Source organism: Trichomonas vaginalis, chromosome IV (assembly GCF_026262505.1).
Source record: "Trichomonas vaginalis G3 chromosome IV, whole genome shotgun sequence".
Classification (NCBI taxonomy): Eukaryota; Parabasalia; order Trichomonadida; family Trichomonadidae; genus Trichomonas; species Trichomonas vaginalis.
The window spans coordinates 38,760,996-38,779,654 of NC_067206.1; the positions used below are offsets into that span (position 1 = coordinate 38,760,996).

At 29.5% G+C, this 18,659-nt stretch overlaps 3 protein-coding genes across 3 annotated transcripts, besides 7 other annotated features; 1 reads left to right on the top strand and 2 right to left on the bottom strand.

Moving 5' to 3' along the window:
• Positions 1-7,068: 7,068 nt before the first annotated feature.
• TVAGG3_0245880 (tetraspanin family) lies at positions 7,069-7,683 on the top strand (the record flags this gene model as incomplete). The annotated part of the gene is made up of 1 exon (XM_001299023.2): positions 7,069-7,683. The coding sequence occupies one exon, from the start codon at positions 7,069-7,071 to the stop codon at positions 7,681-7,683; it is 615 nt and encodes a 204-aa protein (XP_001299024.2).
• Positions 7,684-7,723: 40 nt separating this feature from the next.
• Positions 7,724-8,455, bottom strand: TVAGG3_0245890 (uncharacterized protein; the record flags this gene model as incomplete). Its single annotated transcript, XM_001299024.2, has 1 exon — positions 7,724-8,455. One exon carries the CDS (start codon positions 8,453-8,455, stop codon positions 7,724-7,726), a length of 732 nt encoding a protein of 243 aa, XP_001299025.2.
• Positions 8,456-10,122: 1,667 nt separating this feature from the next.
• On the bottom strand, positions 10,123-10,908 carry TVAGG3_0245900 (uncharacterized protein; the record flags this gene model as incomplete). The annotated part of the gene is made up of 1 exon (XM_051227852.1): positions 10,123-10,908. The coding sequence occupies one exon, from the start codon at positions 10,906-10,908 to the stop codon at positions 10,123-10,125; it is 786 nt and encodes a 261-aa protein (XP_051112838.1).
• A 2,949-nt stretch (positions 10,909-13,857) lies between these two features.
• Positions 13,858-14,118: a mobile genetic element.
• Positions 13,858-14,118: a terminal%2Cinverted (terminal inverted repeat of MuDR-N3_TV transposon ID:TVAGG3_0245910).
• Positions 14,119-14,155: a terminal%2Cinverted (terminal inverted repeat of MuDR-5_TvMULE4 transposon ID:TVAGG3_0245920).
• Positions 14,119-15,192: a mobile genetic element.
• Positions 15,155-15,192: a terminal%2Cinverted (terminal inverted repeat of MuDR-5_TvMULE4 transposon ID:TVAGG3_0245920).
• Positions 15,193-15,376: a terminal%2Cinverted (terminal inverted repeat of MuDR-N3_TV transposon ID:TVAGG3_0245930).
• Positions 15,193-18,659: part of a mobile genetic element that runs on past the window's edge.

Sequence of the window (18,659 nt, forward strand, 5' to 3'; positions counted from 1 at the left end):
GATCGAAATATCAAAATACGCAGAATTTATTGATATTGACGATAAAAATAAAGCAGTTTTAGTCGTAAAACTGCTTTATAATCTTGAAACGTTCCAAGATGCCAAAGATTTAATCAATTCTCTGGAAAAACAATCAAAAAATTATGAATCTGCATTACAAAATAAACCAGAAATTTGGTTGGAAAAATACTTGCCTGAATTAATGAAGGAAGTAAAAGATGCGAGAGCTGCTAGAATGAGATTGAAGATAATAAAGAAGTAGAGATGATGAGTGAATAAAAACTTTGTATTAAATTTGTATATAAAAGAATTGTAAAATATAAAAATAAAGAAGTGGTTGATAGGAATTTGAAAATTCGTTGGGTGCATATAAGTTTGATAAATATATTTATGAATATTAATGTCAAATTGGGTGGTTGCATATAGTAATGAAAAATATATTAATAAAAATTAATGTCAAATTGGTTGGTTGCATATAGTAATGAAAATAAGATTAATAAAAATTAATGTCAAATTGGGTGGATTCGTGATAGAATGCTTCTGTGTATGTGTGGCGTGAGTTAGCATCGGGTGGTTTCATCACAAATTTTAACCCATCCAAATCTTATTAATTATTAAAATTCTTTTACAATTTCTGATGTATTTTTTGAAAACATTTCATATGCAATATTTCTCCTTTTCTTTCCTCAAATCTTCAAATATTAATAACTTTGGATATGAAATTATTTGGATCTTTTATGAATTTTAAATGTCTTTCTTAATATCAAATCGATTAAATTATTAATATTTTCTAAATTATGCCTAGGGTTGTACAAACTGGCACAATTTTGCGGGCCGCCTGCCAGGAGCTGGCACGCGGCCAAAATCAAAAAAGTGGCCAAAAATCGGGCCTCATGGCGTGGAAAGGATGTCGCCCTTCGGGCTCCACCCTTTCCACGCCACTCGGCCTATGAACACAATTATATAATATGCTCATTATTATTTTTTCTTCTTTTCTCTTCTTTTTTTCTTTTTCCCTTTTCCCTTCCTTTTTTTCTAGTTTTGGAAAGGAAAAAGTAAAAAATTTAATAATTAATTTTATTACTATGAAAATATACTTTTTAGCTTATATTGTAAGCTGTGAGAGTTTTAAGTGATGGAAGATATAAATCAAATTTGAAATTCAACAAATCTTGTTATGATTAAGTTGAATATTGTACTCTAATTAAGAGTTTTCAGTTATGAACTCAGGTATTATATAATAAAAGTATAACTCAAGATAATAAAGAGGTTTTTAAAATGTAGATCTGAAAATCAAACTACCATGTTTGATATGATTAAGTTGAATAATGTTATTTTATTAAATGGTTCAAATCTGTGAAATCGGCAATTACAAATTAAAGGCGTAGTTCAAAAAATTAAAGAGATTTTAAAAATTTAATATCAGAATTAAACTAAAAAAAAGGATTTAGTTATTTCAGTAATTATCAGAAAAGGTTAAAAAGATAGGGTAAGTAATGAGACTTGAGTGAGATGTGAGAAATCATATGTAAATAATTAGATATCTGATGAGTAAGGTAGTAATGAGAGTTAAGATCTGGTTAGTAAGGTAGTAATGAGAGTTAAGATCTGGTTAGTAAGGTAGTAATGAGAGTTAAGATCTGGTTAGTAAGGTAGTAATGAGAGTTAAGATCTGGTTAGTAAGGTAGTAATGAGAGTTAAGATCTGGTTAGTAAGGTAGTAATGAGAGTTAAGATCTGGTTAGTAAGGTAGTAATGAGAGTTAAGATCTGGTTAGTAAGGTAGTAATGAGAGTTAAGATCTGGTTAGTAAGGTAGTAATGAGAGTTAAGATCTGGTTAGTAAGGTAGTAATGAGAGTTAAGATCTGGTTAGTAAGGTAGTAATGAGAGATCTGCGGGCAGTAATGATACATCTATGAGTACATAACTAAAACCTGAGTTCTATGAGCGAAATCTGAGAGCTAAAAGCCGAGAGATCTAAGGTAAGTAATGAGAGAAGAGAATTTGAAATTTTACAAAATACGTTTACTCATACAAAATAATTCGCATTCTTTTATAACAAATCTCAATGCCAATTAATACATAAAACAGATTTTAGCAATCAATTGCAAGATTTAGAAAGATTTTATTTATAATCTCAGCCAAATTAACAAATATTTTATTGATTTCGTAAAAAATAGCAATAAAACATAAAAATATGACATTCTATTTTTCCAAAAAAATTTCAAAAATCATTTTTTAACATGAAATTTATCTTTTTTAATTTTTTTTTGGAATTTTCAACCATGTCAAAAGTCGGGATCTACAAATGTATTCTCTTTGACATAGGATAAAAACATCCTTTCTTATAATTTCATTGTAAAATAAAATTTTCATAAATTTATTGAATCCAAACTCAACTTTGCAACATTTTATTATCATAAAAACTAAGAAACATCAGGTAAACTTCAATTTGGAGAGCTTAAAATCATATCTAAATTGAAAAATAAGGGGAAAAAAATTGTAAAAAAAATCTCATTAGATGGGGCAAAAAGTGACTTTTTTAATGTGTTTTTTTAAAAAATCGTGCCAGCTGGCCAAAAAAGGTGTGCCAGCAGGCGTGCCAGTTTGTACAACCCTAGATTTTCATATGAATCAAATCCATTTGAAACTGATTATGATCAGCAAGAAAACAGTTTCGCTATTGAAGACTTCGTAACAGAAGAAGAGGAAAGAATAAATGTTTGAAAAATATTAAATAAGCTATTCATATATTTTAAGGGTTTCGTTTTGCTAAAATTGTCACTTTTATAGCATATTTGTTTTTGGATGTTTTGCGAAACCAAAAAAAAACTATGATATACAATGTGTGTGTAAAGAAAATACTTTATTTACTAGTTAAAAAATCATTTGGTATTGATCAAGTTATTTTTTCTGGATAAGATATTATATGGATAATTGGATAGAAAATACAATTATATAATCTTGTACCTGGTTTAATTAAGCTAATTGTCATCAGAAACTTGTAATTTTTATGAATTTCAGATTTTCTTTTCATTACTGCTTTTCTTAATAGGTCAAGTTCTTATTTACGTTATAAAGTATGATATTTACAAATATCAAGTTATCGTGTTTTTTGAGAAATTATGAGAAACAAACAAAAATGAAAAAGATAGGAATAGCAATGAATAGTGATGTGGGTATAGAAAATGTAAGAGATATGAATGCAAAGCAATCAGTATTTAGGACATTGACCATAGATTTCGAAAAAAAAAATGCTGCATATTGAGCGAAAACTATGATTATATTATAAGGCTGTCATTTAAAGCATAATGAAACTATTCCTTTTCATTTTAATCAATAAGATAGTAAAGATTTTTGAATTAGCTAGAAACTGATGAGATGTTTTCACAAATCAGATTTTTAATCTCTATAATGCATAATTCACTCAATATCTCAATTTTGATATTGCGAGATATTTTTGCTATCGGTTTCGCAATTTTGACACAATAGCAAGAGGGTTCTATAAGCATTATTATCAACGTAGAATCTGAATATCATATCAGAAAATGTCGCAAATCTGACATTTACCCGACCAAATAGCAAAAATAATTGAATACTTTTTCGCAAAAACTTTAAAAATCGATAAAAATATGAAATATAGATATTAAAGAGACTTCTTATATAATATTCATAAAGATTTTCCAAAAATATGATACCGCAAAATTAAAAAAGTGACGTCTTGAGTGGAGTCAAAGGTCGAAATTGCTAGCTAAATGTTTTTTTAGCGAAATTGCGTATTGTACGTTTTTTTCGCAAAACGAAACCCTTATATATTTCTTTCCTCTTTCTTTTTCATAAGCATTATCTTAAACAAAATCTTTAATAATTTTTTCATAATCCCGACTTTATTTAATAAATGTATTGTAATGGTATGATATGCATGAACCTTCAAATCTCAATTAAGTTATACCATTCATTTTTTGGTGTTCCAATTTTTCTTTAGGATTTATTCGATATAAAATTAGTTTGGAAATGAAAGTACTTTAAATTGATGCGAATTCTGTTTAAGCATTAATACATGAATATGCTTTTTTTCCCTACTATTCCTTCTTTTCTCCTGACACTTTGTTGTCGATGAATTACGAATATGATTGTAGGAAAAACAATTTAAGACAACAGATGTCTTTCATATATAAAGGTCGTTTTTTTTAACATTTCGTAATTTTATATATATTTAACTCTAGCTAGCTCTTTTTGAAGATTATAGATGTCTATAATTATAATGCACCGAGAAATAATGAGTTATGAATGCTTACGAACTAGGAATTAGTGAGAACTGTCACTTTTTGGTTATCGGTTTTTAAAGGTCACTGAATTACAATTTCTTTAATAAAAATTAAGAACTTAAATGTTCATTTCTATTTTACTATCTATCTGCTTGCCTATATTTCTTCACTCTTGACATAAATTTTTCAAAAAATTTAATGGCAGATTACAATGATTACCTGATAGCTTTCACTCAAGTATGCAGATTCTTCAATGCATTCGCGCCATCTACAAAATTATTTATAGTGCCACTTACATCTTGTCAACAGAGGTTTGATTTTTTTGAACTATCTCCAACTGTTTATAAAGTTAATGAAAAAGTTATGGAACTTTTAAACTTAATTTATTCAATTAATGTAGACGAATTACCAGAAGAGTCTCTTTCAATGTATTATCAATTGAAAGATCAAACTGAATTCCAATTTGGAAATTTTATACAATATCTAAATAAGTACTTATATTGGATTAATAAAGAATGGCCTGGTTTACTTAAATCGTTAGATTCTATTGCAATCAAGTATCGAACTTATCTCAACCTAAATTTCATACAAAGATTTTCATACAAATCGAAAGAAATATATCCAATAATAAAAAAATTTTGTCGTGAACTAAGAGTTGATTTTAATGAGTTTTCTAATGGTGTTGATGAGGTCTATTGTGATTTACTCGATTTTGGTGTATCAGTTCTTAAAACAATTTCCAGTGTAAAGAAATTGATTTCGAATTGTCAAAGAAAATCGAAAGCAACAAATCTTTCAAACTTACAATGATCAAGATAATCCAAAGGAAGAATTTAAATACCTGGAGAATCGATCTTATCTTAAGTCACTTCAATTTGAAACATTTCATAAAAGACCATATTCTGGTATTCCTAATATATTCTAGATTTCATTTTTTAAATTTTTAAAAATCTTTAAAATTTTATTCGACGAATTTATAATGTTCAAGAATATACAGAATTATAAAGTATTTTCATCCTTTTTAAGGCACATTTTATTAAAAAGTTTGCGTTATTTCCATCTCAATTTCTTTCAATCTCCCTCAATTTTTGTTGGGGTATCTCTTTATAAAAATGGTGTTTCTTGAACCTTTTGACTTTTATTTTTAGGTGACAATTTTGTTCTCAATAATTTTACAACATCTTTTACAACATCTTTTTCCGCATTTTTTACATCTTTAAAAAAATGTTATATCGATTTATCCCTAAATACAAATAATATGGGAGTGAAAATTTTTGACAAACCAATCATTCACTTCATTTTTCAGATGAAAATTAGTTCTATCTTACAAAATGATCAATCGGATGATGATTTAATTGAAAATGGTGTTAATGGGGTTTCTCAGTCATTCAATAGTGATTATATATGGGATGATTATGATATGGAAGCATATCTTGGAAACCTGACTGTAGATTTTGACTGTGAAACTTATTTTTGTTGTAGCTGTTGTTTTCATCCGCCCAAATGCTGTGAATGCTGTTACATACCACATAGGTTTCTTAATTGCATATCATGCACTCCCACTTGCGGAATTGGCAGAATTTTCGCATGTATTATAATTTTGATTGGCAACATATTCAATACTTTCAATGAACTTCCACTATTGACCGCATATATAGCCTCAATTGTCAGTTTAGTTATCTCATATTTCGATGAAACTCCAATCATTAGAACCACAACGATTGCCATTTTTTCCTTTCTCTGGTTATTGATTTTTTTACGGATTTTACATCTTTGGCCAACGACTCTTGAACAATATTTGATAACGGGAGATGTTACCACAAGGAAAATTCAGTATTTGAATCATATGATTGTTCATACTCCAATAGGTTCTTCGCTTGAATCTGACTTTCCATCTCTTTGTAACTTACTTAAAAATATCAAACTTCGGGAATGGTTCATGGATGAAGATTTACGTGCAAAATTTACATTGCATTTTAACATATTTAATTATCGAACTTTTGAAGGTGATAATCGAACATTTTTATTGAATGATCTATATAAGAATTGTCCAGAAAAAATCCAGATAAAACCCCCACAAATCAACCAACAAAATTTCTTTCAACCATTAATTCGTGTTTCCATGCAAGGAAATCAACAAAGTCAACCTCTACCCATGCCTTACCAGCAAAGTTCCAATGCTTATTATTCCTATATTCCTAATCTAATTCAATTATCTCCTTATTCACAGAACTCATTTCAAAATTCAGCGTAACAATAAACAAAGTTTTCATATCACAAATTACCAAATCATAGAGTCCCAAAAATGTTGAAGGCATAAATTGACTAGATATTGTATCAAGATCATGAAATTACTCAAATAATCTTATATATTTTCATATCACAACTCGTCTTTTGAGTTATTAGATCTTATTAGTAAACATTTATTTTATATATCAATTACAAATGAATCAATTGAGAGGAGTGTTTATGAAGATTAAGTGCCGAATGGAGCCCTGTGAATTATCGAATAGATTTTATTGAATTGAAAACCAATTGAAATTATAAAGTTGATAATATTAATTATTTCTGATAGTATAATAGTTTAATGCGAACTTGATAAATTTTTAAGATCAGAATTTTTTTGCCAAAAAAAATTTAAGATCATAATTTATAGGTTTAGAAAGTATTAATAAATGATTGTATATATTTTGCAAGTCGCTTAAAATATCATTTGAATGTCGATAATTCAGTAATTGAAAGATTTATCAAAAATTGAAAAGAGTATGACGTTTGAAAGAGAACTTCATTTTCACACAAGTATGACTTGCTGCTCCTGCTGCGCTAGAACAGTTATTGGAATTGTCAACTTCATTGTTCTTCTCATTCTTGGCCTATGTGTCTTCATTGGTTGGGCTGCAATCAAAAAGAATAACCTTGATACTTTAGGCAAAGCAAAAACAGGTGTAATTATGATGATTGTTGTTTTCGTATTTGTTGCAATTGTATGCATTCTTGGCTTCCTTATTATTTGCTTTGGTAACATTAAATGCTACAGAGTCACATACGCAATCCTGTTCATTGTAGTTGTTGTTATTGAAATTGTTATCATTGCCGTAGCAATTGGTATTGTAAAGAAGATTAACACTACTGTTCAAGCTTGGTGGGATGAAAACAAAGGCAAAGATACAATCAAAAGTATCAAAGAAGGCTTAGAATGCTGTGGTTACAAGACACCATATAGCGAAGAAGATATGAAGAACTGTGGTTATCACAACACAACTGCAACAACAATTGAAACTTGCACCCAACAAGTAGATGATCTTATCAAAGCATGGAAGAAGATTCTTCTAGGTGTTGGTATCTTTGTTATTGTAATTCAAGTAATTGTACTTGCTTTCGCTCTTTATCTTGCTTTCTGGTATGAAAAAGAATAAAACTAAATAAACATTTTCCACCTTTAAGAATAAATCAACTTTAAATAAAATTGTTCTTCAGTCTTAGTAAATGATAAGTGGAATAAACTAAATTATAGTACAATGTATGTGCATTCGCTGAATAAATGAGGATATTTTTATATAAATACAAAGTATTGAAATCTTTTTGAATAATTGTTGATTTTAATTGGGAAGATTCAATATCAATTCCTGTGTTTAATTCTTGTTGTTCTTCAATAAATGCAGCATTTGGTTTTCTTTTGACTCTTTTTGAGCCTTTCTTAGGTTTTTCGTAAGGTTGACGAGGTTTGTAATAGTCATATTCTGGATAAAACTCGAAATTATCTTCTTCTTCAAGATATGAATATGAATTTTTTGTATTTGTGGAAATTATTGATGTATTTATTTCGGATTTTTCTTCTGTAATGTCGTCAAGCTGTATTTGGTCTTGTGATGGAATTAATTCAGAAATTTTATTATTAATAGATTTTTTAATTGGTGATTCGTTAAATAATTGATCTTCGACTTCTTCTGATATACTTTCTAATATTAAATTTGAATTAGAATTGTTTCTTACAAAGTTATTTTGAAAATGTAAGATTTCGTTAATTCTTGTACTACTTCGCCGACTCTCAGATGCAGAATCATCGTTTTCGTAAGTTTGGTTTTGCTTTGGATGTGAAATTTGTCGCTTGCCTGCTCGATTTAAAATTTCTTTGATAGATTTACCTAATGTTGATCGTGGATTCTTAAGTTTTGTCTTAACCCTCATGTATGGAAATGCTTCTGAAACTTGGCAAATAACTTTTTTTTTTGACAGTTGTCCGAAGATTCTTATTATATATTTGTCAAAAAAAAAATCAGGCGATTAAGGCTGCAACCTATAGAAATAAAGGACAAAACATTAAACAGTTCAAGGATTACTATACACGTATGTGTGATGAGTATGTCAGGAAGTGGAGAGCATGTGTAATTGAAATTTTTATCATTTAATCAATAAAACAAGTGAAATATCAAATTTACCAAAAAGAAAATTTATAAGTTTAAAAGAAGAACAAATTTTATTTTCTTTCTTTGGAACAAATAATAATACTATTTCAAGATTTCCTTCACATGGACTTAAATCAATGAATTTTAAATTATTCTTAAATGATTCTGTTCCTTGATCTGATACATCAACTGTTCCATCAGTTGATAAATCATCAATACTGCATTGATGTATATAAATCTGCCCATCCCAATCTGTATCAAATAAAACTCCTTTGTTATTCAGTCGATTGTTTTGGAAAGATGAATTGAAAATATCAAGTCTATTTCTATAAACATAAACTAATCCTTCATATCCTTTTTGAGAATTATTTATATAATTACATCGGTCAATTCTTCCTGTACAATAAGAAAACCCAGTAATAATATGTCCAGTTGCTTTTAAATTCTCAAAATTACAAAATGAAACATTTACAATTGATTCAACATTATAATAACCAAAACCTGGATCTACTGATGAAATACAGTTAGAAATGTTTGTTTTTGAAAGCGATGCAAAACCTTGATGTTGGAAAATCATATAATTTACTGAACTACTTCCTCCATTACAAATTGATCCCTGGAGGATTGTACTGTTAATTTTACCTTCTAAATAAGTAAATTGGCCAACTGCTGGAGTTTGACTTTCAAATGAACAGAATTTATCAATAATAATGTTATTTTTACTAGAACTTTTAATATATACTGTACCTGGACCTTCTGAAAAAACGGTTTCGCAAAGTAAAATCGAGTAGCCAACTGTATTTGTGAAATTAACTGCTCTATCTTGAAGATTGATAAACTTGCAGATGTATGCAAAGCATTTGCTAGATGTTGCTGTGACTTTTTCAACTTCACCGGTAAAAACTTCGGAAGGAGGACTAATTCCTTCATAGTAAAGGTTCCAAATGCTATCTTGATTAGCATCGCTATGGGGATACTTCTCGAGTACAATTAATTGCACTTAAACAATGAGTTTTTTGACTCATTGCAAAAGTAATAAAAAGGATGGGGGTGAAAAAAGTGAACTTCCTTCATAAAAAATGAAATTCACTGAATATTCATCAAATATTTTATTTATGTTAATTTTGTTAATTCAAAGTTAGTGTTCAGAATTATTCATTTTTTATAAGTCTGGGAAATCTATTGTACGTGTTACATCTCATCGAGCTGATAATAACAAATTATATTATCGTATTCAATGTAATGATAATACATTTCTCTGGGTAACTCCAAACTCCATAAATGATGAAACAAATAAATTATTTGTAAGGTACTTTTATAACGACCGATCCTGTTGATGATGATTTATTTTTAACTCGAGAAGATAAAGATAATCCAAGCATTGTATTCAAAGAAAAATATAAATAGATGAATAATATAACAATTTATAAATATAAACAAATAAAACAATTAATCAATTCCTTTAAGGAACTTATTATTATAATTATAGGCTGATTTGGCATTATCTCTTTTGATTCTGGGAGTAGATTTATAATTATCATCATCTGAACTAGAATTATCAAGGAATTTTCGTTTAAAAGGCGAGGTTTTTGAATGGGTTTCTTTATTTGTTGTTGTTTTTGGAGTTGATTGTTGATAATTTTCTTTTTGTGAAATTTTTGTTGTTGATTTGCTAATTTTAGGTGTATTGTAATTATACTTCTTTGGTGTATTGAATTTGTCTTGTTTGAGTCCGGATTCATCATCACTTGATGAAGAGAATATAAATCTTGATCCGTTTTTAAGAGTTAAAGGGGATATTTTATCTGGGTCACTATCGAATATATGGTTGAACTCAAATAGATATGTTTCATTAGACAAAACTGACTCTGAAAGTCGAGATCGATAATTCATTGTCGAAATGACCTGATATTTATCTGGATCTGTTTCGTATCTGTTCAGTTTAGGATATTTACTAACACGAAAGCCACGATGATCGTCATCACTAGCATAAACTCCGTCTTTTGGAATTCCAAGAAACAAAACTTCTTCGTTGTTTTCTTCTTCATATGAATATTCATATTCAATATCAATATCAATTCCTGTGTTTAATTCTTGTTGTTCTTCAATAAATGCAGCATTTGGTTTTCTTTTGACTCTTTTTGAGCCTTTCTTAGGTTTTTCGTAAGGTTGACGAGGTTTGTAATAGTCATATTCTGGATAAAACTCGAAATTATCTTCTTTTTTCTTCTTCAAGATATGAATATGAATTTTTTGTATTTGTGGAAATTATTGATGTATTTATTTCGGATTTTTCTTCTGTAATGTCGTCAAGCTGTAATTGGTCTTGTGATGGAATTATTTCAGAAATTTTATTATTAATAGATTTTTTAATTGGTGATTCATTAAATAATTGATCTTCGGCTTCTTCTGATATACTTTCTAATATGAAATTTGAATTAGAATTGTTTCTTACAAAATTATTTTGAAAATGTAGGATTTCGTTAACACCGCTCGCATTTTTGTTCGCTATACTTATTTAAATTAAGCTACCTTAAACATACTTGTACCAAATATTAAAACTCTCTCAAATGTTAAATACAAAATTAATTAAATTATTAAGTTGAAAACTTTCACAATTTTCCACTTTAATATGCGTGCTTGACTAGGAACATCAATGGTAACATCTCGATATATTCATTTGTGGCAAATAAAAAGATTATGAAATTTATTATGAATATTACACAAAAAAAGGAGGTGATAGCAAGACAAAAATAGACATATTATCATGTTTGTCTAATTCATCTATGCATTGTATATAATCGAAATTTATTTTGTAACTCACGTATTTTCAAGCTACCTTAAATATCTTCCTAGTATAAAATCGTTTACAATTCATTTCCACTCAAATCTAGTTAAATTTATTATAATATTATTATCAATATAATTCCTTACTCATAAATCACTCATTATCTCACACATATGATATAAGCTCAGCTAGTATTATCTAAATTTTTCATTATTACTCCTTGAATAAATCTACATGTGGAACCCTGAGTTGAGTGACTTCTAAATATTCATGATTAAAAATGTGAACCAAATTGCAAATTTTTAATAAAACCAAGCAATCCATGATGCATACTGTTATAAATTTATGAGAAAGACATGCAGCATTATGAGAAAAGACTACGTTTTTTTCTCTCAAAAAATTGAATTGCTATTCAACTGCGATTTTGAGATGACTATATTATAATAAATTTAACTAGATTTGAGTGGAAATGAATTTTAAACGATTTTATATTAGGAAATAGTGTCTATTTATGCCAAGGCATATAATAAATAATAATTTTGAGGATATATTAGCCATAAGACTTAAATAGCTTAGTGGAAAACTCAATAAAGATTAGGACAAGTATTATTCTCCAATATCGATGATTTCAAACTTGGAATTGGGCGAAATTATTTGATAAAAATTCCATTGGAAGGATTTGAAAAGTTTTAACTATAATGAATGTATAAGTTATGTGATGAGAAATTGAAATGAATATGAGTTTAAAGGAATTAATTAAGAAAATTTATTAGAATATATACTGAATTAAAAGACATAACTTGCATAAAAATAAATGATTTAGCTAAAATATTTTAATAACCCTTAGGGTTGTACAAACTGGCACAATTTTGCGGGCCGCGTGCCAGCTCCTGGCAGGCGGCCAAAATCAAAAAAAGTGGCCAAAAATCGGGCCTCGTGGCGTGGAAAGGATGTCGCCCTTCGGGCTCCACCCTTTCCACGCCACTCGGCCTATGAACACAATTATATAATATGCTCATTATTATTTTTTCTTCTTTTCTCTTCTTTTTTTTTTTTCTTTTTCTCTTTTCTTTCTTCTTTTCCCTTTTCCCTTCCTTTTTTTTAGTTTTGGAAAGGAAAAAAGTAAAAATTTAATAATTAATTTTATTACTATGAAAATATACTTTTTAGCTTATATTGTAAGCTGTGAGAGTTTTAAGTGATGGAAGATATAAATCAAATTTGAAATTCAACAAATCTTGTTATGATTAAGTTGAATATTGTACTCTAATTAAGAGTTTTCAGTTATGAACTCAGGTATTATATAATAAAAGTATAACTCAAGATAATAAAGAGGTTTTAAAATGTAGATCTGAAAATCAAACTACCATGTTTGATATGATTAAGTTGAATAATGTTATTTTATTAAATGGTTCAAATCTGTGAAATCGGCAATTACAAATTAAAGGCGTAGTTCAAAAAATTAAAGAGATTTTAAAAATTTAATATCAGAATTAAACTAAAAAAAAGATTTAGTTATTTCAGTAATTATCAGAAAAAGGTTAAAAAGATAGGGTAAGTAATGAGACTTGAGTGAGATGTGAGAAATCATATGTAAATAATTAGATATCTGATGAGTAAGGTAGTAATGAGAGTTAAGATCTGGTTAGTAAGGTAGTAATGAGAGTTAAGATCTGGTTAGTAAGGTAGTAATGAGAGTTAAGATCTGGTTAGTAAGGTAGTAATGAGAGTTAAGATCTGGTTAGTAAGGTAGTAATGAGAGTTAAGATCTGGTTAGTAAGGTAGTAATGAGAGTTAAGATCTGGTTAGTAAGGTAGTAATGAGAGTTAAGATCTGGTTAGTAAGGTAGTAATGAGAGTTAAGATCTGGTTAGTAAGGTAGTAATGAGAGTTAAGATCTGGTTAGTAAGGTAGTAATGAGAGTTAAGATCTGGTTAGTAAGGTAGTAATGAGAGTTAAGATCTGGTTAGTAAGGTAGTAATGAGAGTTAAGATCTGGTTAGTAAGGTAGTAATGAGAGATCTGCGGAGTAATGATACATCTATGAGTACATAACTAAAACCTGAGTTCTATGAGCGAAATCTGAGAGCTAAAAGCCGAGAGATCTAAGGTAAGTAATGAGAGAAGAGAATTTGAAATTTTACAAAATACGTTTACTCATACAAAATAATTCGCATTCTTTTATAACGAATCTCAATGCCAATTAATACATAAAACAGATTTTAGCAATCAATTGCAAGATTTAGAAAGATTTTATTTATAATCTCAGCCAAATTAACAAATATTTTATTGATTTCGTAAAAAATAGCAATAAAACATAAAAATATGACATTCTATTTTTCCAAAAAAAATTTCAAAAATCATTTTTTAACATGAAATTTAGATTTTTTAATTTTTTGGCGGAGGTTTTTGTGATATGGAAAAATGTTCGTTGCTCAATTATCTCACTATTGGATGGACTTTTATCGAGCGAAATTTTGGTTGTAAAGACAATTCTGATATTGGTAACATGGTGATAAGAACAAATAGTCAGTTTGCATGGTTTATGATGAGATAATTTCGATTTAAAAAAAAACATAAAAATTGATTTTAATGAGCGATTATATTTGAATATGCTCTCCTAATTTGAAGGAACTGGTTAAATCATGAATTGATCATGGAGTGGGGGACAAACTCGCCCATTGTCACTTTTCATTAACCTTAAACTTGTAATTTTCATTATTTTTAATTAACCTTATTTCTTTCCCAATTCCTGATTTATTTTATTCACTTACTATTAAAAGTCACATTTTAATAAAATATAATAATTTATTTATAGCATTTTTTACTATACTGTAATAAAAAATTAATTATAATAAATTAAATGTTTATTAAATCAAATGTTTTCTTTGCAATAATATTTTTAATGTTGAGTAAACAATGTTGGATCAAGTGTATCATTTTTCAGACCTTTCTGAACAGCTTCAAGCATACTGATGCATTCGACTTTTTTAAATTGTGTCATTTCTTCGAAATCTCTTGTGACTTTTTTGATAACTTTAACACTTCTCTCTGAATCCAGACCTTTAATTTGCAACTTAATCAGGAATGAAGGAACAACACTGGAATATAACTCGATGACAAGTTCATCGAGTCGAAGATTTGGTTGTACACCACTTGTATGTGCCGGATACCATTGTGTCAAATTTTTTCTGAAATTAACTTTAAAAGTACTAAGTAAGATCATGAGATATAGCAATATATGTTTAAACCAACTTATATTTTGGTTGTACACCACTTGTATGTGCCGGATACCATTGTGTCAAATTTTTTCTGAAATTAACTTTAAAAGTACTAAGTAAGATCATGAGATATAGCAATATATGTTTAAACCAACTTATATTTTGGTTGTACACCACTTGTATGTGCCGGATACCATTGTGTCAAATTTTTTCTGAAATTAACTTTAAAAGTACTAAGTAAGATCATGAGATATAGCAATATATGTTTAAACCAACTTATATTTTGGTTGTACACCACTTGTATGTGCCGGATACCATTGTGTCAAATTTTTTCTGAAATTAACTTTAAAAGTACTAAGTAAGATCATTTATTTTTGCATAATATAATGCCAATATGGTTTCTTTTGATTTTATTTCATTTATAAGCAAATCAGATTTACCCAAAAACTCCACTCCATAAGCGTTCATTTGCTAAATTAAAAAGTGACAATGGGCTAGTCTGTCCCTTTCTCATTGATCATGAATAATTTTTTTTCAAAATAACAATTATAATTTCATATTCATTATAAGTTGAAAATATATCATAAAGACTTTATGAATGATAAATTCCTAAAAAACAAGTTAGTTTGTTTCTGAAAATAATAATAATAAAAACCAATTTAGACCCAATAATTTTTGGCGGGATAATTGAGATGTTACGATTGAATTAAAAAAAAGCGGTAATACATTTTTACAATGATGAAGAGGCTGGCAACCTCTAAGTCAAAGCACTTGTTAATGCAATGATGAAGAGGCTGGCAACCTCTGAGTCAAAGCACTTGTTAATGCAATGATGAAGAGGCTGGCAACCTCTGAGTCAAAGCACTTGTTAATGCAATAATGAAGAGGTTGGCAACCTCTGAGTCAAAGCACTTGTTAATGCAATAATGAATAGGTTGGCAACCTCTGAGTCAAAGCACTTGTTAATGCAATGATGAAGAGGCTGGCAACCTCTGAGTCAAAGCACTTGTTAATGCAATGATGAAGAGGCTGGCAACCTCTGAGTCAAAGCACTTGTTAATGCAATAATGAAGAGGTTGGCAACATCTGAGTTAAAATACTTTTCCCAGTGTGGGAGTAATTTGAAAAAAAAATTTAGTTCATATATTGAAAAAAACAAAAGTAAAAATTAAAGTTTATAGGTTGTGTTTTGATGAGCTAATTGTTAAGATATTGTAGTTCTAAAGAAAAATTTGAGTTTCAAGGAAGTTTCTCGACAGAGGCAACATTCGATATGAAAGTTTCCTCTGTCGAGAAACTTCCTCACACCTCAAGAGATGCGAGGAACTTTTGACAGGCAAAGTGCAATATTGATAGGTGATTGCACTTTGCCTGTCACATACATCTCGACAGAGGCAACATTCGATATGAAAGTTTCCTCTGTCGAGAAACTTCCTCACACCTCAAGAGATGCGAGGAACTTTTGACAGGCAAAGTGCAATATTGATAGGTGATTGCACTTTGCCTCTCCAAACTCTCAAATATGCTTCTCACCATACATCAAACGGGCAAATTTCTCCTTAAATTTCTCTTTATTTGAAAGGTTTTCAACAAAGCTATACCTTAAAAATCTGTGCTTGTTATATCTGATCATTTGTGTGTTAGGGGAGGTAAATTTATTCCACTAGAGCAAATTTTTTCCGAAGTTTCTCATTCGATGAGAAACCTCGGAACAACTCTTCAATAGTGTAATGAATTTGTGGTATTTGTCCTGCAAACAGCGAGAGAACTTGTCTGTAATTCGTTTATGATGAAGTTATCTGGATGTCTCTCAGATGAGGAAGGAAGTCCAGAAAACTTCACCATAAGTTAATACTTGTGTATTTCTATGACTCTCTTCACGTCAGAGAATGTAAATTTACTCGAATAGGGCAAAGTTCTGCTCAAGTTTCTCATTTGATGAGAAACCTCGGAAGAACTTTGCCCTAAGGTAATGTATATGTGATTGTTGGCCCGCAGAGAAACAAGGAATCTGTTTGTATTTCGTTTATGGTGAAGTTCTCGGATGTTCTCTCAAATTATATGGAAAATCAAGAGAACTTCACCATAATTTGTTGTAGTTGTGATTCTCTGGCTCTTTGCCGGCCAGAAAACTAGAAAATAGTTTATAGTGGGAGTATGCTCGATGAATACCTACTCACTAAAAATATACGTTATTTTTTGTTTTCCTATGGGAAAATAGTTTTGATTTTTATACTATCGTATGCTTTGTTATTGCATGAATTGTCTATTTTCTTAATAAAAACTCATTTTTCCGTGTGATTCTGAATCAATGCATTCCAAAAAAGCGTTTTCCGCCTTTGAAACGTGAAAACACACATTGCATGAAGAATCAGAGAAGATTTTCTAACTCGAAGAATTCCAAAAAAAACCAATTATAGTTTTTTTATCGTGAAAAATTTACTTTTTAACTACGAAATTTTTAAAACGCGATTTTTTTGGAGATTTTTAGAAAATTCAAATATGATAGACATGTGTTATTTTATGTGCTCTATGAGTTTATCAGCTTAATTTGGAGTTATTATCAAATTTCAAAAGTCTAAAAAATTGAAAGATAGAAAATCTTCTCTGATTCTTCATGCAATGTGTGTTTTCACGTTTCAAAGGCGGAAAACGCTTTTTTGGAATGCATTGATTCAGAATCACACGGAAAAATGAGTTTTTATTAAGAAAATAGACAATTCATGCAATAACAAAGCATACGATAGTATAAAAATCAAAACTATTTTCCCATAGGAAAACAAAAAATAACGTATATTTTTAGTGAGTAGGTATTCATCGAGCATACTCCCACTATAAACTATTTTCTAGTTTTCTGGCCGGCAAAGAGCCAGAGAATCACAACTACAACAAATTATGGTGAAATTCTCTTGATTTTCCATATAATTTGAGAGAACATCCGAGAACTTCACCATAAACGAAATACAAACAGATTCCTTGTTTCTCTGCGGGCCAACAATCACATATACATTACCTTAGGGCAAAGTTCTTCCGAGGTTTCTCATCAAATGAGAAACTTGAGCAGAACTTTGCCCTATTCGAGTAAATTTACATTCTCTGACGTGAAGAGAGTCATAGAAATACACAAGTATTAACTTATGGTGAAGTTTTCTGGACTTCCTTCCTCATCTGAGAGACATCCAGATAACTTCATCATAAACGAATTACAGACAAGTTCTCTCGCTGTTTGCAGGACAAATACCACAAATTCATTACACTATTGAAGAGTTGTTCCGAGGTTTCTCATCGAATGAGAAACTTCGGAAAAAATTTGCTCTAGTGGAATAAATTTACCTCCCCTAACACACAAATGATCAGATATAACAAGCACAGATTTTTAAGGTATAGCTTTGTTGAAAACCTTTCAAATAAAGAGAAAGTTAGGAAAAACTCTACCTTATAAGATCAACTATAGAATTCATAGCTCTTTGAATACTAGGAAACATTAATGCAGTAGTTTAAGGCAAAGTTTTTCCGAGATCTACGAAGGATAGAGAGATCTCGGAAGAACTTTGCTCTGCACAAGTAATTTCAGAATCTATGGTCCTCTAAGGACCAGAGGACGGTAATGTAAAAGAATGATGTCAATAGCAGATAAATAATAGCCTTAGAAGTTCAATACGTGCACAGTTTGACTACATTGCCCTAGTAGTTAGACTGTACAGGTATTGTACTTCTGGCCTAAAAAATCCTCATTGAAGACAATAGGTAGAAACTCAAATTGTTGATAAATATCCCAAAATATCATAAGAGAGCCCATTATTGTTACCTGGCTCCTTCCTGGCTTTCAAAGTCTGTAAACGAGAAGTCTTGGCTCTTGTGGTAATTGCTTCCAAGAGGTTTACTCAATTCGAGTAAAACTATAAACCCTGTAACTGACATGTACTTCCTTGAATGGGCATTAAAAGTAATTTAACCTAACGAATAGTAACATGACCAC